We start from the raw sequence: 26,579 nt of genomic DNA, 5'->3' as shown, positions 1-26,579 counted from the left end.
AATGTAAAAATAGGGAAACTATTACACTAAATTACCAGATGAAAACAATCTTCTGTAGGTTAAAATCTTTTACAAGATATTTACCAGGTAGACGCACAGAACTGCTTAAGTTATAAATCAACTTCAAAGCCAGAAGTTCAGTGAACCACTTGGGTGGGCAGCAGAGAAAGTATAAAAGAGTAAATGATTAGCCAGGTCTACCTTAGATGAGCCAAAACTTCCTCTTTAAATCAATAGCCTCTTATTTCTTTTGTGTCAAAAGTGCAATACAAAAATATTTACTTTTTTTTTTGTAGAGACAGAGTCTCACTGTACTGCCTTCAGTAGAGTGCCGTGGCATCACACGGCTCACAGAAACCTCTAACTCTTGGGCTTACGCGATTCTCCTGCCTCAGCCTCCCGAGCAGCTGGGACTACAGGCACCCGCCACGACGCCCAGCTATTTTTCTGTTGCAGTTTGGCCGGGGCTGGGTCCGAACCCGCCACCCTCGGCATATGGGGCCGGCGCCTTACTCACTGAGCCTTACTTTTAATACACTTTGTGTTAGTTTCCTACTTTGATACAAAGTATCAAAAACCAGGGGGCTTTGAAATGTATCTAGAAGTCGGAAGTGAAGGTGTGAGAGAGGCCACCAGCTCTCTGAGCTTCTAAGGGAGAGCTCACTCTTGATTTTCCACTTCCAGTGTTAACTGGCAAACCTTGGCGTCCTTGGCTTGTGTGATCATCACTCCAGTCACATGACCGTCTTCTCCCTGTGTCTTTGCATCATTCTCTCTATACATGCATCTAGTTTGGGGTCAAAATTTCCTCTTTCACAAGAACTCCAGTCCTTACTGGACCAGGGCTTGTACTAATGACCTCACTTGAACTTGATTCCCTGTTTAAAGACCCTACTGCCAAATAAGATTACATTCTGAGGTACTGGGGGTTGGGAATTTAACTTGTCTTTTTGAAGGGATAACACACTTGAACAGTAATACGCCTTTCTGGCACACAAGCTATCAATAAGAAAATGACATTCTCCATGCCAAACCCCACTGGAAGTAGCAGAGCCACAGGTTAACACTCCCCCACGGGGCGGCCTGGGGACACTCAGCATCATGAGTCTGCTGTGTGCAGGCTAAAAAGGCAGATTCTGGGACCCTGACCCAGACTCGTTGACAGAACTCTGAGGAGCAAACAGGCCCAGATGAGGCATTTTTCTCAAATACTCTCAACATTAAAAAAAAAAAAAAGATTTTTAAAGACTTATCAAATATCTGGGCCAACAAGCATCAGTCAAAATTTCATGTGAAGGAAAAGTCAAGTAAGCAGCTGTTTTCTTGGGTTCCAGCCAGAGCTTCCACAGGAGCAGTGGACACTCAGGCAGGTGAGATGGTTCCAGCCTAGTCCCAGGGTCTTCATCATACCACAGTTGTGAAATCTAAACTGCAAATCTTGCCCTTGAACATGTGCCTCTGTCACCTCCACAGGACGTACCCATAGAGTCATGTCATGTCATCTTTGATCACTGTGCCATGCCAAAGCAGGCCGGAACACCACAACAGCCGGAGAGCAGGGTCCACGAGCTTGGTTACGGGTAAGGAAGCAGAGGACTGGGTAGCCCTGTCAAATTCCCTGGAATCTTCAGGAAATGTCCAAAATAGAATGTGAGGGTGCTGCCAATTTTCAGATTAAGGTATTGTGCCCCTGCCTGTCCCCTAGTCCCTACCCACTTTAAATTTCCAGTGACACTCACCAAGTGAAACTCACTTGCCTATAGGCAAATGATGCCTATTAAAGTCCTTAGCACCCACATCTGCTACTTCTCGGGGTGTGTCTCGTCCCTTAAAAAAGTAAGGTTGTCCAGAAGCTTCTGAGAAACCTGAGCTTGGGGGTAGAGGGAGACATGTCCAGAAAATAGGAGCAAGGAGGGCCTCCTTTCGTGATGAGTCTAGAAGAACATTAGCACGAAAGGGGAAGGAGAAAGGTCATGAGTTTGCCACTGAAAGAATAAGGAGGTGGTGAGGGTGTCACTTGCCACCTTCCCTGTCTTCCCCTTCTTGGGCCTGCACCTTCAATGCGCCCTCCCAGGTCTGGATCCAGTGGTTCATGAGACTGTCACACTTCTAATGATAGTGTTCAAAAGGCAACAAAAATCCCAGGGCTAGACATCTATCAATATGTTCATTACATATATAGAACTAGAGCACAAATTTGATGTAAAATGATGGTGAATCTTAGGACTTAATTTATAAGAAATCAGAATGATAGTTTGGTGGCACAATTCAAGCTTCTGGGAAAAAATCAGATGTGCTTCATTAATACAAAAACTAAGACTCAACCATGCAATGATGCAACTGCGTGTGATGCAGAAATCAAAGTAAGCAGCTTTCACAGTCATAGTTCCCCTTCTTTGACCTTCAGCCAAATGATACTACATGTGTTAACCCATCTTGTCATGTGTAGGATAATAATAAATTAAGATTTAATAATCTGATTCTTTAAAAACTAAATCCATACCCATGGATACACTATAAAATGTCCACTACAGACTAACAAATTTCAGAGCAAGCAATAAAAAAAGGCCTTTTCTATAGCAAGCTATCAAACAAGCAGACAGATACCAGGTGTGATTAAAACCTATCCCTTGTCAGAGCAGAGTTGATAGGTTTTATCATTCTTGCCACTGCTGTAGTTTTTAAATTGCAAAGAGAACAAATTAATTTATTGATGTCATCTTTAGCCAGATCTACATAAGTACTTTACAACTTAGAACTTGACTAACACACTTGTATGATGCATTTTATCCTAATATTCTTCTTGTCTTAATTCTGAATAGAGAGCTATGTCAAGTCAAAATATATGCCCCAGATGTTAAGAGAAAGGAAAATTCAACTTATAATCACAGACATTTGAAAATTATGACAATATTCTGTTAGTTATAAAAAAAAACACTTTGAGCTGCTAAAATGACTGAAATGTTGACTATTTTTGTTAAAATTCATCATACAAAATGAAGTCAATTCACAATTTGTTATATTGATAACCATTCTGAGGATTACCCAAATGTCCCACACAGGGTTTTATTATCACATGGCTATTTCCACGTGCTTCTAGAACTGACTTCCTTGCTGTTCTTCTTACTAATGATGTTATCTATTTCCTCTTTTTAAATTACTATTATTATTATCCTTGAACTGTGACCACATAAATACAACATTGTCTAAATTAGATTTTCAATGTGGGCTATTTTTTAAATGACAGATGGATTTGGATATGTAAATGACATAAACGCTTTTCAAAATACAGCTTTGCCAATTTTCCTGAAAAGCTTGACAAGTATCTTCAGAGTTTTTCCAGAAGACTTTGTTCTTCCCTCATTCTTCATCTTTTCTAAAGCAATGATTATTTTTATTCTGCTTGGTCAGGCAAGTAGACTTGGAATACAACAGCTGTACTCCATTCCAGTGGCGTGCACATGTACACACACACACACACACTCTCACGCCATTCCATTTTTTGCCTTTATAATTCTTTTTCTTAAAAAAATGATCAAGTAACATGATAGAGTTTGGCCCAAGAATTTCAAAATGATACAGATCTTTTAAAACAAACATAATAAATAAATAGAGTAGTTTTTTAGCCCATCTCATTACCAAAAATTTGGTTAGTTCTGTTTTAACAATAAATAGCTAAGCATGGGCACAGTATTTTCCTTCCCTTGTTTTCTCCATTTTAATCCTAAATTTAGAAAATTATTGCCCTGAATTCTTCATCCAATGGTAATATATCTGAGCTTAATTCCAGTTGTTTCAAATGTTCTTCAAAATTTTATAATTATAAAAATGTCATGATGGGAATCTACTGATAAGTATGAAAAATACACACTTGAGTTCAGCAGTGCTCTGGAACTAACATTACCAAGATTAAATGAAGGGAAATACATGCTTATAAGGACAATGAAACTTAAAAGCAACAAAGAGCCGACTTTCGGGGATTTGACTATTCCTTTTCTATCGTTTGATCCTCTTTTCCCAAAACATAAAAACAAGGCAATAACAAATATAAAGATAAAGAAAAAAACCAATAGCCACATTACATTTGGATTATTTATAATGTATCTACTTCACATTAGAATGCCAAAATATGTGGGCACTCTACCAGATTCTTAATTCAAAAGATGGCCATGGGCTTGGCCATCAAAAGTTGGCCATGGGCTTGGCCATCAAAAGTTGGCCAGTTGGACAGACCCTGAAAACCTAAGTTTGCCTATTACTCTCAACCTTCCATGAAACCTAATTCTACCACCCAAACACCTAACTAGACCACGTCTAACAAGTGTGGGCCACAGTACCATTAGCTCCTTATTCAAAGGACTGCATGTTTATAAACTGATACAAGCAAATACAGGTAAGAGTCTCCAAGGCCAAACATACGTTCACTTGGCCTATGACATATTAGTGACCTTTGAAATGCAAGTAAAAGACTCTACATTTTTTTTTGTTTGTTTCATAAAAAACATCCCACACTTTGTAGGTAATAATTACTTTTACATATTAAAAGAAACCAAAAGAGAATATCACTGTCTAAATCCATCACTCATTTTATCTATAAGCCCAGAAGAAAAAATTAACTTGCTTTTGTCTTGGTTTATCTACATTAGCTCTTGAATGGATATACTGAGTCAGGGAAGAGGTCACTTTCTAGTCTTTTCCTCATAATATCTAGAGTTGTTCTCCCTGAACAACAAGAGCAGCAGTCAAGCTTTGCTGAGAGAATCTACTAAAGAACCAAAGTGTCACTTCAGCCATTGTATCCCCAATTTATTTTTCTATTGCAGTTCCCTTTCTCCTAAAATACTAAGCATAAACCAGGTTGCATAAATAATGAGAATTCAATAAATAAACCCATTACTATCTTTTTTTTTTTTTTTTGTGGTTTTTGGCCGGGGCTGGGTTTGAACCCGCCACCTCCGGCATATGGGACCAGCACCCTACTCCTTGAGCCACAGGTGCTGCCCGCCATTACTATCTTTTTAATCCATAAATATTCCTTAAAACAATTTTTAAAATAAAATTATTCCTTAACAATTGAGGCATTTTGAACAAAAATCTTAGATATCAAAAACTTTTGTAGACTGTTTAGTGTTAAAAGCTTCTGCCCTTGTGAACATTTAATATTAAATACTTTTATCATGTAGCATCCACCTCAAATCTTTTTTGGTGAACAAGGTGGGTTAAAAATAAATACATCAATTTAAGGATTTTAGTCTTCTACAATTTGATTTTAAGACATTATTTTTGAAATCTCCAGGAGAATTACAGTATTTTGATACTGAAAATGAACAAATTCTGATGTAACCTTGAAACCAATTAGATAATGAGCTATTGTTTCTTCCCTCTCCTACCCCCACTATTTCTCCCATGACATCGCAACCAGTTCTTGACTCTTAAAATAAAAGTTGAGCTTAGCATTCTTACCTGGCACCCTCTTTGCCCAGTTGATCATGTGAACCAGCTCCCTGTCTGCCAGGTTAGTCAGCAAGCCCATGATGGAGGCCTCACTTAAAGGTCTTGTAGGATCGTACTCAGAATAGAGTATGGGGGGCTCAGCCTCCAACAAGGCACTGACCATCTGTTCAGCTGTCAGGGACAAGGCTGGGCTGTTCTTCTTTGTGTGCTTTATCAAGAGAGGGCTTGGCCAAAGATTAGCACCCCTCATGTCTCCAGAGGGCCCTGCTTCATTCCTGCCTTCCCCATCATCTCTTTGGCGTTTGTGTTTCAACATTCTCCCTCCTCTTCGGTCTTTCCGTATCCCTGAAAATACAGGGGGAAAAAACAAAATTAGTTTATTTTTTTTCCTCAAGTGAACTTTCATTCAAAAACCATCTTTCAGAGCTAATAGGCCTTTAGCTTTTTTAAAATAAATACTTGCAGGCACAAGTGAGCTTTTAAGTGTTTAACAACTGGCTCTCTTAGAGAAATAAAAAGGCTCTGATTTGCAGCATTTGCCAATTTCCATGGTGTAAATACTGCCATGATAACAAACTACAAGCCACTTGTCTGACATTAAGTGCCTTGCCAAACTCCTGAAAATCTGTGAGCCAGAACAGACTGGTTCTGATACTCCAGGTAGAGAGTGTGTGTGTTTGTGTGTGGGTGTAATAGATGTTATAAAAGAACAGAATTTTGATAATTGTTTATTCTTGAAATATATTTTAGCATCAAAGATTGCTTATGCTATGAATATTGCTTTAATAACAAATTAAAAGAGTATTTTTTAAAAGCATTTAGTAAACACCCTTATTACTGAAGTAGGTCTCCTGAAGAACAACCCTAAGGAAGAATGACTGTCCACAGCAAGGTTACAGCTCTGGATCCTCAAGGGTTTTTGTGAGTCTCTCACTTCTAATAAGCTATACCTCATCAACTTTAGAAATTGACCCAAGTCCCTCAAGAAGTTTACTTGGTTTTAAGCATTTCATAAATGTCTTTCTCTTTTCCTAATATAAAAGTTTTTAAATAAAATAATTGAAAACAGTTTCTCCCCCAAAGTAGATTGTAAAACAGGGTACAGAAGGGGAATCCGATCTTTTTGCTGTGGTTCTTGGAGGCTTCAGCTCAGCATCTTCACCTGAAAAAAAGCCATGCTGTGTTGCTGAAATATATCAGCAAAAAACAAATATTTAAAACAATAAACATTTACCCAAGCTTCCATATTTTATAAGAAAGTTAATCTCTCCACAATTTACCAGCAGAAGTTCTTGTATTCACATGAAAGAAGCTATGATTTGTGTAAAAAGTTAATACAACTATTATTAATACTAAAGACTTTAGAAATAAGCACTCTTTATAACATATCATCTGTTTACCTCTCCATAAAAATGAATAACTAGCATAGAGAACTTTGTCCTATTTTCTTTAATTTGTCAAGAGATTTGAACAAATGCATGGCTATGAATCATTTAAAAATATATAACTTTTATTTTTATAGGTATAAATTAGATATATTAAATGACACTTCAAAAACATAGAGAAGTCACTAATCTTTCCTATTTGTTCGGTATTAAAATGAGCATTTACCAAAACTCTTTCAACAATAATAACAATAAAGATTGTTATTAATGTTATTATTATCAGCACCGATGTGTATTGAGCACTTACCATATATTTTAAACACTTTACATTTACAACTAATTTAGCTCTCTCAATAAACTTTTTAACTTAGAGAAATTAATGACTTTGTCCAAGATCATTCTTTATTAAGTAGGACTTCAGATCTTGGTCTGAAAAGAAGTTTGATTTTGTTTTCAGCTAAACAGAGACTCTGAATTTTATATATTACGCATATGGAAAGTTAACAAGTTTAGGGATACCTAAAAGTAAAAGATGATACGACAACATCTGACCAGACATTGCCCTTCATCACGTATTTCAACTATTTCATTGCCAGATATGCTAATGAGATGATAATATCTGAGTTAAGGGAAATGATACTCCCACTTTACTCTCACTCATCTCTGAAGTGTCATACTCATCGCTGAATGCTGCATATATAAGAAAAATAACATCTCTGTATATTAAGCTTACTAGAATGCCGAGGAGACATGAAATCAGGTCATTTGAAAAACTAAGGAGCAAAGAGAGGTCAGCCTAGAGAAAGAGAGACTTAGAGGAAACGTCAACTTCAAATGGGATGTCTTGCCTTACGTGGGTTCAAATTGTTCTTCACAAGCCCAAAGGCTAAAATAGAAGAGGTGGGTGGAAACTATGGGTAGTTGGCTGAGACTCCAACTACAAGGAGCACCGTGCAATCAGCTGATAACAAAGAAAAACCTGCCACGTGGGAAACTGTGAGTTAGATCACTGGCAGCTTCCAGAATAGGCTGGATGGAGACTTTAAAGGGATTTCTCTGAAGGGACTCAATTATCCAGCAAGCATTTGCTAATGCTGGGGCTGTATGACTCCATGATCTCCCATGTGAAGTGTAAGACATAAGCTTAAGATCAGTAGCCTGGAGACAGAAATCAAGATAAGAAGATCAAAAGCAAAGGATTTCTTTAGGTTCACATTGCTGAGGGAGGTCGAGGTCATAATTTTGAGAGGATGAGTTCTGACTGGCATTTACTCATTTCAGGTGGGAACAGGGATGATAAAATGCATTGTTCTGTGGTATTCGTTGGTGTTCTACTAAAATATTATTTATCTCCCTACTCTATAACTTTAGAAAGACATAGGGAATGAGAACAGATCTCACAGGAAAGCTATGGCAGTGATTTAAATCTTTTAAGATCAGATCTACATAGAAAAATAAAAGTAAGTGATTTAGTGAAAGAAGAAATAGTTGGGGGTCACACTGTTATCTGTAAGGTGAAATTAAGAGTTGTCTATTATTAATATCACAAAATGACCATACTGTCCAAAGCAATGTATAGATTCAATGCAATCCCTATCCAAATAGCAATGACACTTTTTTAATCCTAAAAGTCATGTGGAACTAAACAAGAGACCAAATAGCCAAAACAACCCTGAGCAAAAAGAACAAAGTCACATTCTCTAACTTCAAATTATATTACAAGGCTATAGTAACCAGAATATCATTGTACTGGTATAAAAATGGACACACAGATCAATGGGACATAAAAGAAGACCCAGAAAAGCCTTGAATTTACAGCCAACTGATCTTTGACAAAGCTGACTAGAGTACACTTTGGGGAAAGGATACCCTTTTCAATAAATGGTGCTAGTAAAATTGGGTGACCCTAGGCAGAAGAATGAAACTAGACCCTTATCTCTCACCATATACAAAAATCAGTTCAAGATGTATTAAAGTTTTAAACATAAACCTAAAAGCATAAAAATACTAGAAGAAAACATGGTTGGAAACTCTTCCAGACATTGGACTAGGCAACGAATTTATGAATAAGACCTCTAAAGCACAGGCAACAAAACCAAAAATAGATAAATGACAATTAAATCAAATAGATAAATGACACAAGTTAAAATTTTGCACAGCAAAAGAAATAATCAACTGGAGAACATACAACTTGTACAACTTGTACAATACCTGCAAAGTATTGATCTGATAGGGGACTAAGATCCGGAACTCAACAACAAAAATAATGATAATAATTCTGTTAAAAGTGGACAAAGGCTATGAACAGACACTTTTCAAAACAAGACATGTAGATGATCAACAGGTGTATGAGAAAAATTCTCAACATCCTAATCATCACAGAAATGCAAATTAATACCACAGTAAGATATCATCTTACCCTTATCAGAATCGCTATTACTCAAAGGACCAAAAATAACAGATGTTGGCAAAGGATGCAGAGAAAAGGAACTCATACTTTGTTGATGGGAACATAAATGAATACAACTACTACAGAAAACAAGTATTAAGACTTTTCAAACAACTAAAAATTGAACTACCATTTGATCCAGCAATCCCACTACTGGGTATTTCTCCACAGTCTACCTGTACTCCTTTGTTCATTGCAGCACTGGTGCCATTCACAATAGCCATCCTATGAAATCAACCTCTTAAGTGTCCATCAGTGGAGGGATAGATGGAGAAAATGTGGTATGTATAAACACAATGGAGCACTACTCAGTCCTAAAAACCAGTGAAAGCATGTCCTTTGCAGCAACATGGATGGAACTGGAGGCCATTATCTTAAGTGAAATAAGCCAGGCACAGAAAGACAAATCTTGTATGATTTCACTCGTAGGTGGGTACTAAGAAATGTGTACACGTTTATGCAGAGGATGGAATGATCAGCAATGGAGACTCAAACAGGGGAGGGGAGTGGATAATGAGGAATTAATGAATGGGTACAATGTACATTATTCAGGAATAGAAAACATAAGAGCCCTGACTTCATAAGTATGCGGTCTAAGCATGTAACAAAATTGTGCATGTACCTTATACGTCTGGACAGATTTTTTTTAAAAGGCAAAAATAAAGAAATAAATGAAAGCAACCTTGGGCAAGATAAAAGAAAGAGAGAGAGAAAGAATTACCTGATTACAACTACATACAAGTGTTTTACTTTTAAAAAATAAAGTACTTTAAAAATAATATGCTTCTGGGCAGCGCCTGTGGCTCAAGGAGTAGGGCGCCGGTGGCTCAAGGAGTAGGGCGCCGGTCCCATATGCCAGAGGTGGCGGGTTCAAACCCAGCCCCGGCCAAAAACCACAAAAAAAATAATAATAATACACTTCTATTGTAAATATTTATCTTTATTTTAAAAGGTTTCAAAGATAAAGACAGAGGAGGCTGTCTTTGTAGGAGGTTGACAAAACAAAACAACATAGTACAGCATTACTATTTACTTTCAAAGAGTTCAACATTCATACTACAGACAGATGTTCCAGCAGAAGAATTTTAGAATTAATTCAGGAACTCATAATGCAAGGTATCAAAAATAACGTTATCAAAAGTATTTGTTCATTTGAAAAAATTAGTTCAATACTTATAATGTATATTCACAGAAGATGCAGTGATAAACAAAGACAGGCCATGTTGCCATTCATCAAGTTTCAGCTTGGAGGAGAAAGACATTTATCAAAACTTATTCAATATTCTCTGAATGAATGAACTGTCAAAAGCACAAAGGAAAAGAGGAAGTAATTGGGGGAGGAGAAAGAAAGCTTCTTTAAGAGCAGAAATTACATTTGAGACAAATCATGAAATTTCCCTACTGGAAAGAAGTTAGAGGTAGACTCTTCAGATAGTTTAGTTGTGGCAGTACTTAAATCAGTAAGTTGAACAGCACATCCATTTGCGTCTCACAACTATATGATTTTGGTTGTTGCACACAAGACAAATATAGCCACAGATTTGGGATGTGGAACAATAAAATACAACTGCAGAGGTGAGGAGGAGAGAGTTGATTATTTACAAAATCATCACACATACGTATACCATGGAATACTATTCGGCCATTAAAAATATGGAGACTTTACATCTTTTGTATTAACCTGGATGGAGGTGGAATAGAACACATTCTTCTTAGTAAAGCATCAAAAGAATGGAGAAGCAAGAATCCAATATACTCGATTCTAATATGAAGGCAGTAGATGATCTAATACAAGGTAGGGGGCAGGGGAATGAGGGATCAGGGAGAGGGGAGGAGGGAGGGGATGGGGGACACACTTCTTGGGGACACAATTATAAAAGGTACTATACCTTACAAATGCAATCAGTGTAACCTAATTCTTAGTACCCTCAATGAATCCCAAAATAAAAAATGCCAAATAGAAAATTACGATTCTTATATGGCCAACACATGATAGGATCCTAAGTATGGATCAAGGAATAAGAAATATTTTTCTACTTGGAGATAGTAATTGTACACATTACCAGTGACATTGTCCAAATATTTTATAGTAGTTCAAAACATCTAACTAGAATTGAGTGGAAGAAGGTAAAAAATCACCCAGATTCTATTTCTGTTTTACCATAGGTTAAGTGAGAACACCAGATCAGAACCAATGACTGCAGGCTGGGTCATCTTAGTTATGTAGAGTCATAGGTCCTAAGAGCAGCATGGGTGATTGAAATCCAAAGATAAAATTAAAGACTCATTCTCCACTTCCTACCAAGACATATTCTTGAAGTATGCGTAGAGCTACAATATAGCATGATACGTATTTTATTTAACTTCACCCCTTTTTGTCTAGTGTTTGTTAATTATCAGGGGGAAAGCCAAAAGAACAAACTAATTCATAAACAAAGGAGGAAAAAACAATTAGTTTAGATCAGGTAAATATTAAACAGGCAGCCTCTTCCTAGCTTATTTATAGTATATATTATGTTAGCTTGTAATGCCACACACAAAGATGTATTGTCATTCAGTACATGAAAATGTCATTTCTCTAAAATGGTTGAGCAATACATCCAACTTCACAGTACAGACTGTGCCCTGGATAACTCTCACGTTGTGTCAGTGATTAGACAATGCTTGCATCAAAGCAAATTTCTTTGTATTCCCTTCCTAAAATTTTAAGCTTAACAATTACTCAAATGTTTTCCTAACAAGAGTCACAGGTTTTATATAAGGCATTGAAAAATCAAACTCTTTTTTTATTCAGCAAGCCCACCATATGTGTAAGAGGCCACTAGTTTGAACTTCATGCCCTTGGGTGAAGGCCACTCTAACACCCTCATCACATTGTGATAAGGATTTAAAAACATCAAGTGTCATATTTTCACTACATAGCACTCACTGAGGACTTCAGGGATTCTAATACATCCTAGGAGGCATTAACTTAAGGGAATTTAGTAAACCAATAAGCTCAAGTAATAGAAATGGCATGCCAGTAGAAATGACAGATGTGCAAGAGCAGTTCCTAGGGAAAGTGGGCCCTACTGAGTCTCTTCAAAGGCTGCCTGCGATTTGGGAGGTCAACTGAACAGCAATCCAGGTACTGAGTCCTGGCAAGGGTAAAGAGGCAGAAGACTGCTTAACAATTACGTCCTGGCCTTAAAATAAAAAAGATCTGGCCTGATGAGTCAAAGTCTAATGAGGTATTTGGAAAGACTACCTCTAATTACTTCAGAGTTTGTTTAATCATTCACTTTTTCATTCTTTAAATTCTTTGGCTTGACTATGGTATCAAAGGAAAAGTTAATATACTATCTATTTATTAATGATAGAATTCATTATGCTATGTGCTTCTAATGCATTCCATTTTTTAAATTTTTCTTTCATTAAAATGACCTTTTTTCCTTCTTAATACCCTTTGCTTCTAGAAAAAGCTAGTGTGGTATCAGTGAAGTTATTTTGCCAGTTTTCCATGAATACTTTATTGTATTAAATATTTCAAGCATTTACATAATCACCTTTCTTGTATTATCTCAGTGATTCCACATTATTCATGAGGTATTAAAAAGCCAGACAAAGAAATACACTAAGAGCTTTTTAATTTAACATGTTGAAGAAAACAGACATACTGATTAGTTAGGAATTAAGTACAAATAAGAACTAATGAAACTTGCTCCCGAGAGACTTCCCTGCCTCAGTTCTAACATCCTCCTTCAGACATTCCAGAAGAATCCTACAAGGTAAGTATGGTTATTGTCTCCCATTTAACAGAGAACTTTATATTAACTACCATGCGTGAGGTTGTACTGAAGGCAGGCAGGGATTTGAACAGAGGTCCATCTGATTCCAAAGCCTCTGTACAGCAATATTATTGATTATCAAGCATTGGTAAGATCATTGTATTATGTTGTATAATTAAATGATGTTATTTGTGTAATTATAGATTATACTTTTTAATTTCAGTTTAATATGAGGGTGCAAATGATTAGGTCACATTTGCGTGTTAGGTAGGGTCCAAGTTGTAGTTGATCCTTTCATCCAGGAGGTGTGCTGTGTACCCTTCCATTGTGCCCATTAGGTGAGAGCTTACCAATTGCCTTCCCTCCTTCCTTCTTTACTCTCTCCCCTCCCCCCACTTACATTTAATTATGTTTTTCTCTTAAGTGGGTGTGTGGTGGTTTATCTGTTGGTATCGTATTAGTATTGCATACATTGGATACTTGCTTTTCCATTCTTGCACTACTTTATTAAGGATAATGTTCTTCAACTCCATCTAGGTTAATGCAAAAGATGTAAAGTCTCCATCTTTTTATGGCTGAATAATATTCCATGGTGTGTGGGTATGTGTGTATATATACGGGTATATACATATATACATACACACACATACAGTTTATTAATCCATTCATGGGTTGATGGACACTTGGGTTGATTCCACATCTTGCTGGTTGTGAATTGAGCTGCTGTAAACATTCTAGTGTTTATGGTATGGTAAAATGATTTTTTTTTTCTTCTGTGTGGATACCTAGTAACAGAACTGTGGGATTAAATGGAAGGTCTCCTTTCCAAAGAGGCTGTATTAGTTTGCTATCCCACCAGGAAAGAAGTGTTCCCCTCTCTCCACAACAATGCCAGCATCTGCAGCTTTGAGAATTTGTGATGTGGGCTATTCTCGCTGGGTTTAGGTGATATCTTAAGGTGGTTTTGACTTGTATTTCTCTGATGATTAGGGACAATGAGCATTTTTTCATGTTTTTTCCGGCATTCATCTGTGTTCCTCAGAGAAAGTTCTGTTAATGTCTCTTTCCCCCTAGTAAATGGGATTGTTTGCTATTTTCTTGTTGATTAGTTTGAGTTCTCTGTAGATTCTAGTTATCAGCCCCTGGTCAGATTTGTAGCATGCAAGTATTTTCTCCCATTCATGGTATCACAACCTCTAAATGTGGCAGGTCAAGGAACTAGAAATTAATTGGGTTCATTTAAAGCTATTTAATGTTATTCCTTCCCTCCTTTCACATCTAAAAAATCACCTTAGCCTACTGAGCATTTCCTCATGTACCCCTGCCTTTCCATGGCCCTCCTCCAGTCCATACCCTCTTGTTTTCTTACCTAGACTATTGCAGCAGTTCCTAATTTGTCACCTGGCCTGCCTTCAGTCTCCCCATCCAATCCAGTTAACTGGAGATTGGTTAATTTCCACTGTGCACATATTTTTATCTAGTCATCCTCTGCCTGAAGCCCCCAGTGGCCGCCTTAGCCTTCAGGAGATGTCTAACTATACCATGAAGACCCTTGGCATTTCTATGGGACTACCAGAGGTGGCATTGTTGGGGTATCTGGTCATTTCATTCCCCACCCCCATTTGTCTAAAGCAGATATGTTTTGTATGAGAATTAGGATAAGAATTTATTTTTAATAGAGTTTTCTAAGTTAAGATACATGAATTTCCACAAATAGTCCCAAATCTGTCTTTACAAATCCCTTCTGCCAATCTTTATTTATTTATTTTTTTTATAAAACAAGGCTGGGCTCAGGCCTCATTCTATGATATTTTCCAACACCACCACCTGTTCGCTTTCCTCCCTTTTTGCATCAGCCTCAAAAACCCACGTGCAGACATGCTTCCTCTGTTTTTGTAGCTCTTCTTTCTTGATTTTGCACTACCTTATATACTTAATTATAACAGGGCCTCTCGTCCGTGTGGGGGCTGGAACGTCTCCCCAGTCAGGAAGTTGGACCACAAGACTCACCCCATTCATTTTCCTTTCTCAAGACACATCATCCTGCATTGATTGACAGCCAAGGTTATAGATTGTAGTTTTACATATTTTGTCCACTTTTTCATCTGCTGATCATAAGTTTCTGGTGGGAGAATAAATTCAGCCTCTATTACTCTATCTTGGCTACAAACAGAAGTTCCCAGTAACTACTGTCATCATTAGTTGTAACAAAATTCCTTCTCCCTATTCTTTCTCTTTAACAAACTGCCAATTTGAAAGCCTGATTTCTCCTTCTAAATTTTTATTATCACAGACTACACGTAATTGAATGTAATGCAATGAGCAAATAATATTTCAAGTCCAATTTAGAAATATTGGGGGGAGGGGAAATAAAGATTATCTTCAGTAGGTAAAGGATGCCCATTTTATGCCCCCTTCTCCTACAACTAACTAACTCTGTCCCAACTAGCAAGTTCAGGGGCCACATGCCCTTGTATTTGCTGCCTCTATTCTCTAACACTGTAGTTTATTGCTTCCAAGCTGCCAGTCCCGCCCTCCCTACCTGCAATCATATTTCCATCCTCTTCCATCAGGTGACTTTCTCTGATACAGATTATACTGGTTGGCAGAAAAGGTTATTCAGCCCTTCACAATGAAACTTGGGGAGGGCAGCAAAATCTAAATAAGTAATGCAAAACTACAATACTACTTTTTGAAGAAAACAGAAAATAATCTACATATATCAAACTTGGTGGTAAGTTTTTATGTACAACACCAAAAGCATAATCCATGAAAAAAAATTAATAATTTGAACTTCACTGAAATGAAGAACTTCTATGAAAAAAATAATGTTAATAGAAGGAAAAGACAAAGCTGAAACGGAAAGAAATTATTTTCAAAATACATGTCCGATAAAAGACTTGCAACCAAAATACTGAGCACTCTTAAAACTCAACAAAAAGAAAATAATAAAACTCAATTTTAAAATGGGCAACAGAATTGACAGAAACCTCATTAAAGAATATATATAGTTGGCAAAAAAGCATCTGAAAAAATCCTCAATGTTATTTGTCAGGAGAGAATTGCAAATTAAAATAATAAAATACCACCACATCCCCATTAGAATGGCTAAAATCCAAAATGGTGATAAAATCAAATGCTGACAGGGCGGGGGCACTCATGTACTGCTGGTGGGAAGGCAAAACGGCATTGCTACTTTGGAAAACAGGATGGCAGTTTCTTGTGAAGCTAAATGCACACTCTCACCACATGATCCAGAAATCGTATTCCTAGGTGTTTACCCGACTTATCTAAAAACATATATCCACATGAAAACCTACCTGAAAAATGTTTATAGCAGCTTTATTCATGAGTTGGAAACAACAAACATGTGCTTCATAGGTGAGTGGAAAAACAATGACTGAGATAAGGAAATGTTATTCAGTGATTAAAAAGAAATGCACTATCAAGCCATGAAAAGATAATGAAATTTAAATCCATATTTCTGAGCAAAAGTATCCAGTCTGAAAAAGCTGTATATTATATTATTTCAGTTACATGGTACTCAAGAAAAGAAAAAACTAGAAAGATGTTAAACAGACCAGGGATTGCCAGAAACACAAGGTAGGAGGTAGGGGTTGAACAGGTGAAACCCAGGAGATTTCATAGGATAAAGTAGAAGATATTCTACTTTATAGTCACAGAAACTATTCTACTCTACAGTTATGATGTTACTATACTGGTGAATATAATATATTAAATACTTGTTGAAACCCATGAAACTTTTTAGAACGAAGAGTAAACCTTAATGTATACCTATTTAAAAAAAATAATTTAGGAGGTCAAGGGATCCCAGGATAGAATACAGAATGTTACAAATGAATCCAATGTATGAAACAAGCTCACTGAAGGGGATGGGGAAATAAGGTGCTATCCTAAGTGACTGTGAAAATAACTGAGTGGGACCTGTAAGAATGAAAGCAAAGAAACTGCAGATACACACTCTGGTCTAGTTAATAACGTTTCTCACAGAGGTACAGGTTAACAATTCTGAAACCTCTGTACATGTGTAGCTTATAAATAAACAGCAGATGGCAGAGTCAGGTTTCTCACCAGTGGTATAATAAGTGACAGATAAGTAAGAGAAAAGGCTAGAATGGTACATGTGGTAATGGGTTAGAGTCGCAGTATGTACCCATGTTTAACTTAACATAAAAGTGGGTGGTTACATACAGCATATTTATAGCTATGTGTAGGTAGCTGGGTTATTGCACACACACATCTCTTCGTGCCATCAACTTAAAGCATCTAGAAGTGACAATGCCCAATAACAAGTACATATACTACTCAGATCTCAGTTTTCAATAAAGAAAAACATGACTCCTTGGAGAAATGGCTGATCCTAGGACTGGGGCAGGGCCCAAAATGAGTCTGAACCACATTATAGCAACAGAAAGTAGGCGGTCAAAGAGATATAGAAGCCAACTGGAAGGGCTCCCAGTGGCCAAAGCTAGAACAATATAAGGAGCAAAACAAATAAAATAGGATCGCATTAAATCCAAAGATTAAAGTAAATATTCATAAGTTATACTGATATAAATGATTAAATAAGGAAATTAATTGAGGTGAACAGACACTTTCAAATAATATATGTAGATATTCCACCCTTAAAAGAATGAAGCTTGGCAGCACCCATAGCTCAGTGGGTAGCACACGGGCCACATACACCCAGGCTGCTGGGTTCAAATCCAGCCCAGGCCAGCTAAACAACAATGACAACTGCAGCAACAAAATAGCTGGGTGTTGTGCTGAGCACCTATAGTGCCAGCTACTTGGGAGGATGAGACAAGAGAATTGCTGAGGCCCAAGAGTTTGAGATTGCTGTGAGTTGTGATACCACAGCACTCTACTGAGGGTGACATAGTGAGACTCTGTCCCAAAAGATAAAAAAAAGAGAGAGAGAGAGAGAATGAAGCTTATGCCCTATGCCTTAAGTATGAGCGGCACATAATGGCTTCTCCCAAAGAAGTTCTGTATGGAAGAGGAGAAATAAAAAGTAACTGAATAGTAGAGAAACGTAACAAATAATACCTCAAGCCACGTGATCAAGGCTAACATCAAATGATGATTTGTGTCATAGAATACACCCTTACAATGCGATGAGAACCACATTTAACCTCTGTAGACTTCCCCAACACAGACATTTGAGTCTAAACATGAGAAAAAAAAAAAAAACATTACATAAATTCAATAGGGAGACATGCCACAAAACGCCTGAACAGCACTCAGAACTGTGCAAGTCATCAAGAATGAAAGTGAAACTGTCACAACTAAAGACAGCTGAAGGAGATCTGACTATGGAATATAATGTATCCTGACGGGATCCTGGGACAGGAAAAAGGGCATTAGATAAAAACTTAGGAAATCTGAATAAAGTATAGACTTAGTTAATAACAAAGAATCAATATTGGTTCATTGATTTTGATAAATGTACCATATCATGTATGATGTTAGTAATAGAAGAAATTGGGTGTGGCATAAATGAGAATCCTCTTTCTACCCTTGGAGTAATTCTGTAAATCTAAAATTGATTCAAAAGTACTGAAGGACAAAACAGCATTCAAGAAGTACTTTTATATAATCTTAAAAGTGCTTTTCTGCAGCCCCTTCACTTTTGGAATGACTAGTCTCTGCCATCAGGCTGCTGTGCTGAAGAAGAGCTGAATCATCCGACCTGTGGCTTGAGTCAGAATAATAATGATTATATTGTACATGTAGAAAACCATGAAGTTGGTAAAGAAGAAAAATTAAAGCTTTCAGAAAAAACAAATTATAAATGAAAACTACAAAGATTCTATCTTTGCTGCTTTAAAATCTTTCATCTCTACCTTCAGGGTGCAGAATAAGCTTTGGTGATTGGGCACATACGTTCAATTGTATTGTAGCTTTTTATCTTTTCCTAAGAGACACACACATGTACACATGCACACAAACACATATATGCCTCTAGAACATTCTTTCTCCTTCACGTATCACCCTCCTCTCCTTTGCCCACTTAATTCCTACTCATCTCTCTAAGTCCAGTGAAATCCTCAAGGAAATTTTCTCAGATCCTCCACATTAACTAAACAACTACTACTGCTTTCTTAGCACCCAATGTTTCCTCTTTCATAGCTATTATCAAAATTACAACTAAATTATCAACTTACACTTTAAGGTTTAAATGACTGTATAATCCCAAACTTTTTACAGGAATAATGGGGTCAACATTTTAGAACCTCAGAATCTAACACAATGCTGTCATAGACTTCAACTAATACTTATTGTATGTATCAAGTTATTATCATTTTCAGAGCGTGTATTTCTAAAAAGTTATGACACCACTAAAAACACTATTGGAATAAAATTGGCTCCCAGGTAATCAATTACATGATTCTAAAACTTCTTGCCTATCTTGGGCACTAAATTTTTCTTTCAATGGAAAACCAAAACCAAAAGTGTTACTGAGTCTCACATTATATTTTTATTTTTTAACCTTAACATAACAGAAACCGAAATTAAAAATTTCTCCAATCAAAGAAATAAAACAATCACAGGAAAATGTCAAGGGCCATCTGATTACAAACTGCAGGAGTGCAGGGCCTGAATCTATCTTATTTAGTGTTGCTTGTGTCTACAACATCTATCAGACTTTAATAGGTGCATGTTGGTTAAACACATACACGAGTTCAGGTATGACTTCAAATCATAAATTACATATTAAAAATTGGTTAAACACATACACGAGTTCAGGTATGACTTCAAATCATATATTACATATTAAAAATATTTTGACCACTATCAGTTGCTGAAATATTATGATAGCTGTCCTTGAAAGAGGGCCTTTCTAATAAGGCTTTACACTATCACTTTGCATTATCAACATTACATTATTGATGTTAACAACAATCTTACCATTGCTAAATGAAAAAAATAAATCAGTATAATCCTTCCCATACTAAAACCCTTCACCCAGTCATGTTGCTTCTCACCCTATGATCTGATTTTATGGCTTGATTCCTCTGTCCCCTCCCCATATTGCTAAGTTTTATTTTAATTATCTTATATGTTTAGAATAAATATATTAATATTGAGAAGGAGATTGTATATAAGATACAAACAGGATTGACTCATTAGTCTGGTTTTCTTTAAAAGTAATTAATGGCCAACTTTTCCACCATGCTATAAAAACAACCATTAGTTAACCTCTATAGTTCCAAGTACAGTTTACCAGCGAATTTTGTCCTTCTCTCCCAGACCAGCAGCCTGTCTAGTAGCTTCTTAATAAACTGTCGTATTTGTGAGTAACCATAATATCCCATGTTCTCATCTGTCAGCACCCAAATTCAAATAAACTGGAAAGTTCTCTTAATACTATAGTCCTTTGGGGTAATACACTATTGAGAACCAATTGCCCTTGATGAACCTACATGGGGACAAATGAGCAATGATTTCTTCTGGGAGTGCAAAGGGCACATTTTCCCCCTGGACAGTCATACCTGCTGTCATTGCTCCATTAGCGTGAGGAGTGACAAGGGCCCACAAGGTGGCAGATCAAGTGCCCTAAGCCCAGCCTGAGTTCTCCTTCATCCCAGACCCCAAAGTTAGGTCCCTACTTGCTGTGGCCATAGGAACCCAGCAATGAGGAAAGGGGGCAGCTGCAACAGCATGACTGAAGAAAACTAAATTAACACGTGTCAGCCCTGCCTGGTCATGCCCGCCCCACCACTGGGCTTGTGCCCACAATTTCACAATAGCCCAAGTCTCTGCCCTGGTGAGCTGGAATGAACTGACCAAGCTCAGGACAAACACAAATTGCAGAATAATACAGAGATTCTTCTCTGCAATTAGCATGCACTTATGTGTACATCAGGAAAACAATCATATGGTAACTAATTTTAAAATTAATTCTTCTGAAAGTAAATGCATAGGGATTATTAATCTGCCTCTTTATTCCAAACCATATTGGATAATCATAATTTACTATGATGACATTTGTTTCAAGCCTAATTTTAAAAAGGTATTGCATCATTCTTGTCCTGACTTGTTGCTGGACTGTTTCACCAAAATATCCACGGAGGTAGCCCTCTTATAAAAATGAACTGTTGTGGAATTTTCCCAGAGGTCTGAGTAGGGAACATCAAGAACGAAAAAGCAATCACAGATTACCACACCTTTCACTGCATTGTCAAATCATGCCACCTGATCCCAGCACCATAAACCGAGAGTCCAGGCTCCAAGTCAAGTCACTGGGCAGTAACAGACATGTGTTCTCAGGGACATCCCTCTTGACTTCAAACCATAACGTTCACTCTTAAAACTACTGTGGATTTTGTTTGAATGAAAATTCTGCAAATAAACCCTTGTTTCTAGAGACAGCTGTGGCAGGCCGTTCTATAAGAATCTGAGTTGTTAGTAACAAAATTTATGAGGTGAGGAGAGAAGCAATATGTAGTTTTCTTGCCTGGCATCATTTCCTTGTAATATCTTAGTGATGAGTCTCCTGCTGGCTGGCACTCTGCAGCCAAGAGGAATAAATAAGACCCCAGTGTTCAGCCCGCGAGGTTCTCCAGTCCGCCGGCCCTCAGCACTCTGCGTCTCAGACCTCCATCTGGCTCTCCTCCTCTCCGTGAAGCCCCTCTTCATCTCATCTGAGTGGTGCTGGGGTGAACACAATTAAAGTCCCTGTTGTCTTTAATTTGCTCATGGATGAGTCTTCCCAGCCTCACTTGAGTCACCAGCAACCAATTACTTTCTCTCGGATAAGAAGTGCCTGCCAGGGGGACAGTCATCCTGCAACAATTCTGCAGTTGGCTCCCAAGTCGGCTCACCCTAGCTGTCTATTTAACAAATCCTCACATCACAGTGAACACATAGTAACACATCATAGTTCTTGAAGCTGAAGAAGAGATGTTCCTTTTCATAAATTCTCATTTGTGAACTCTATACCTTAAATATATTAAACATCTTTGACATACCCGATAGTACCAAAGTCCAGGGCTAGGAAAATTAAGGATTCAACAAATACTCGTTAAATGATGAATTTCTGTATTAAACCTGGGGTTTAAGAGAAAAGACTTTTTTCCCCCTAATATTCCCCAAATATTGATCTGGACAAGTACTAGAGGAAGACAAAATTGAGAACTATCAAGAGCCTTAATAAGATCCTCCATGATTACGAAGTCCTACCTCTCTCTTTCTCTTTTTATTTCTTTTTTTGAAACAGTCTCACTCTGCTGCCAAGTTAGAGTGCCATGACGTCAGCCTGGCTCACAGCAACCTCAGACTCTTGGGTTCAAGTGATCCTCCTGCCTCTGCCTCCTGAGTAGCTGGGACTACAGGTGCCCAACACAACACCCAGGTAATTTTTCTATTTGTAGTAGAGTGGGTGTCTTGCTCTTGCTCAGGCTGGTCTCGAACTTCTGAGCTCAAGTGATTGTCTCGCCTTGGCCTCACAGAGTGCTGGGATTATAGGTGCAAGCCAGCACACATGGCCCCGCCTCTTCAGTTTTAATGGAGAGCTCATCAAAACAAAATATTTCATGCTTACCACTGATATGCCAGAAGCCATTCTTTCTCACCAAGCTTATTTCAAAGGAGTCCCCTATTGCCCTGAGCAGAGAATTTCTCTGTCTGAAACATGTCTCAATTTTAACATTTCTTAATGGTAAGGACTGTGCCTAGCTTTTTTGCATTTTCCACTGTTTAAATGTGCCTTATAAATAAACCAGCTTTCCTAAATAATAATCAATGAATGTTGCATGTATTGAATTGAAACAAGCATCTTTCAAGAAGACAGCAGTCCACTAAGGGCAGGCAGCAGTATTATCTGAGGGCTGGCCTCTCCTTTATAGAATTTCCACTTTTCCTTTTCTCCAACTATTTCAGCATTAGCGGCTCCCCATTCAAGTCAAACAAAGTAGCAGATTTATTATACTGTGATTTATTCCTGAATATCAAATATCTCACCTCATCTGATTTGAATTCCATTATTCATTCCCACAAGTTCTTATCCACTTTTCAGAAAAATTAATGCATCTTGATGCAGGCAGTATGTCCACATCTGTTTACTTCGCCAAATACTAACTGAATCCTGTGCTTACAATTGCCAAAGCTGAAATTGTATTGAAAATACCTCAAACAAGCTTGTTTATCAAATGTCAAATGCTAAGTATGTGCTGCTGCAGAATGCTTGTCCTTTATTGGGAAGACACTTAGCAACCTCACACAGCTCCTGGTTTCCTATACAGAGAGCGCATGAGTGAGAGAGAGGAGCCTTCCGTCCCAAGGCAAAAGCTGATATCAGTGATACTATACCAACCAGGGCAGCAGAAGAAATTCCAAAATAAGCTGTCCAGGGAGCTCTTGAAACCAGATAAGATAAGAGTTATAGCCTAAAAAAATATCTATAGAAACAGATCCTGGCTCACACCTGAGGCTGAGCTGGGAGGATGGCAGATCTCGTGAGGGCAGGAGCTCATACCTAGCCTGGGGGATAAACAGCAAGTCCCCTCTCTCAAGACAGGAAAGGAAGGGAGGGAGACCAGTCCAGCTTAGGTATGTCACCAGACATGATTAACAGTCCAATCGCAAGTAGAACATACTAGAGCTGGGTCCATTTCCTCAGTGGGCTATCTGAAGTCCTAACGCTCTGTGAAGATGACTTTGTGGTTTCCTGGCCCTGCATGTATCACACCTGCATCCATTTTTAAAAGCCATTCATTCTGCCCATGTTCAGTATAAGTCAGAAGTTATAATAAAGTCAGAAATTATGATGAGAATCAGAATGAAAAACACTGTGGCCCAAATGGAGGGAATGCTCCTATTGCTCTCTCTTTTTTTTTTTTTTCTCTTTTCTGAAACAGAGCCTCACTCTGTCTCCCTGGTAGAGTGCTGTGACATCACAGCTCATAGCAACCTCAAACTCTTGGGCTCAAGTGATCCTCCTGTCTCAGCCTCCTGGGTAGCTGAGACTACAGGCACCTGCCAGATACCTGGCTAGTTTTTTTTCTATTTTTAATAGAGATGGGGTCTTGCTCAGGCTGGTCTGGAACTCCAGCCTTGAATCCACCAGCCTTGGCCTCTTAGAGTTCTAGGATTCCAGGCATGAGCCCACTGTTCCCAGGCTATTTCTGAAATTTTAGGAAAAATTTTTAGACCTTATTCTCAGCTCACAAAATTGTAGATATCAGTATATTCTAAGCTTTCTTGGTAATGAAAGCTTCAGTTTCATCCTACCTTACCACACTGGACAAATTACTCCCTTTTTGTTTGTGTTTTTTTTTAATTTTATTGTTAATTGACAAATAATAATTGTATATACATATGTTTATGAGGCACAATGTGATATTTGGATGTATCTTTCCATTGTGGAACAATTAAATCAAGCTAATTAATAAATCCATCACTTTACATATTTATCATATGTAAAGTAGTCAAAACATTTGAAATTTACTTTCAGCAATTTTGAAAATTTTTTAGATTCCACATACATGTGGTATTTGTTTTCATGTGCCTGCAATGTCTCCCTTTTCCATGAGGACTAGTGCCAAACACATCAACATCATCAAATTTTTTGGTACTTATAATTAGTAAGAATATAACTTTTCAAGGTATTTCCGGTAGTGGTTATGGTCTATAAAGTATATTTTTATTATGACTATGTGTCTTCCATAAGTAATCTGAAAATACACTAAATTGGTAGACTTTGGATTCAATTAGAAAGAAGTTATTACAGTTAAACCCATAAACTTTTAGGTGTATTCAAAGGGATACCTCCCACGTCTAAGGCCTCAAGCTTTCCAGAAAAGGCCTGTGTAATCACGAAGCGAAGGAAAACAGCCTGAATGTGCTCTCAAGAAAAAATAAAAGAGATGGCCGGGCACTGTGGCTCATACCTGTAACCCCAGCACTCTGGCTGAGGCAGGTGGATCACCTGAGCTCAGGAGTTTGAGACCAGCCTGAGCCAGAGTGAGATCCCATATCTACAAAATAGCCAGGTATTGTGGTGGGTGCCTATAGTCCCAGCTACTTGGGAGGCTGAGGGAAAAGGATCACTTGAGCTCGAGAGTCTGAGGTTGCTGCAAGCTATGACACCACAGCACTCTACCCTATAAATGACAAAGTAAGACTCTGTTTAAAAAAAAAAATTATATATATATAAGATATTATTTCAAGCCAGGTAATGGACTTGTTATAGCAAAATTACAAATATTTTAAAAACCAGAAAGACTATTTAGTTGATATTAGATCAGATGGGATATTCAATCTGATACTTCCTTTAGATTTGAAACCAAAGTTTGAGCTGGTAGAGGAAGTGAAAGGCAAGTTTAGATACGCATGTAGTACATTTATCAATGACGGTAAAAAAGCAGAAAACACAACAAAAAAAAGTGTTCCCTTACTGAAATGGTTATAACGAGGCTCAAGTTCACCTATCCTGAATTCCCATTTTATTATATAAATAAATACATTTTATTATATAAATGAAATGCTCAGGGAAATAAAAATGGCTTAGGCCAAAGGCACGCAATTAGGGCCTAACAAAAGAATTAGAATGCTAGGGTAGCTACTCCAAATGTCAACACCTTTTTTTCTGCTATGCCATCTCCAATGCTAATATGATTTATTAAATTTCTAACAAAATGGTGATTTTTCCTTATGGGCGTGTTGACCCAGCACACTATCTATGCAGATTCGCATTATTGCTTCTTGATGTTGTATTCATTCTAAGTTATTTCACTTCAAATTCATTACATACAACACAGTAACCTGAGTATGCTGGAAAATTCTCTCACAGTATATGATGATTTTTAAATCATTCCGAAGTTACATATTCAGCATGATTAAGCAGGATGAAAAGTTTGGTTCAATCAATACACAGATGGGTTTAAAATACGGCAATATGAAGATGATGAAGTCAAAATAAGACCAAAATCTTTTTCTTTTTAATGGAAAGGTAGACACAAGTCTGGAGGATAATCTGAGAAACTCAGAGAAATTGTGAGCCCTGAATTGCAGAGAATGGAGCAGAGTAAAAGTTCCTTATAGAAGACAGAAGAAAAAGGAGAAAATTGGCTCCCAAAAAATGATGACAGAATTGGAGACAGGGATAAGGAAATGACAGTTATTTTTTCTATGATTTTAAACTGAAGGAATAGAACACAGAGCTCCTGAAACTAAAGCTTTTATTTTGCAAGGGGAAAGCACATCGAGACTGTGTACAATGAAGGGAGAGAAAATCATTTTGGTGAGATGTTCTGATGAGAAAAAAAAAGGTTTCTAAAGATGATACTCTGCAGGTTATGAGATTATCACAATTCTTTAAAAAAAAATCATTTTTTAACTAAGGAGCAGATTGCCAAAATCATTTTCTAGTCATTTGATGATGCTTGTAATTTTTAGCCCGATACATAAAAAGACCTAATATATGTTGTTGTTCTTCATAATGAAATATTGTTGCAAAATCTGAAATATCACACTAGCCAGGACTCTACCTTCTCTGGG

General features: G+C 37.5%; 1 protein-coding gene across 8 annotated transcripts in view; it reads right to left on the bottom strand.

The window, feature by feature from the left end:
- The window catches only part of ESR1 (estrogen receptor 1), a 395,652-nt gene that overhangs the window by 128,500 nt on the left and 240,573 nt on the right, over positions 1-26,579 (bottom strand). For all 8 annotated transcript variants that reach the window (XM_053592428.1, XM_053592426.1, XM_053592424.1 and 5 more), the window contains one exon: positions 5,464-5,799. In XM_053592428.1, coding sequence (XP_053448403.1) covers positions 5,464-5,799 — 336 coding nt within the window. The remainder of the gene's footprint in view (positions 1-5,463; positions 5,800-26,579) is intronic.

The sequence above is a fragment of the Nycticebus coucang genome, chromosome 5 (assembly GCF_027406575.1).
Source record: "Nycticebus coucang isolate mNycCou1 chromosome 5, mNycCou1.pri, whole genome shotgun sequence".
Classification (NCBI taxonomy): Eukaryota; Metazoa; Chordata; class Mammalia; order Primates; family Lorisidae; genus Nycticebus; species Nycticebus coucang.
This window is presented reverse-complemented; position numbering and strand designations above follow the sequence as displayed.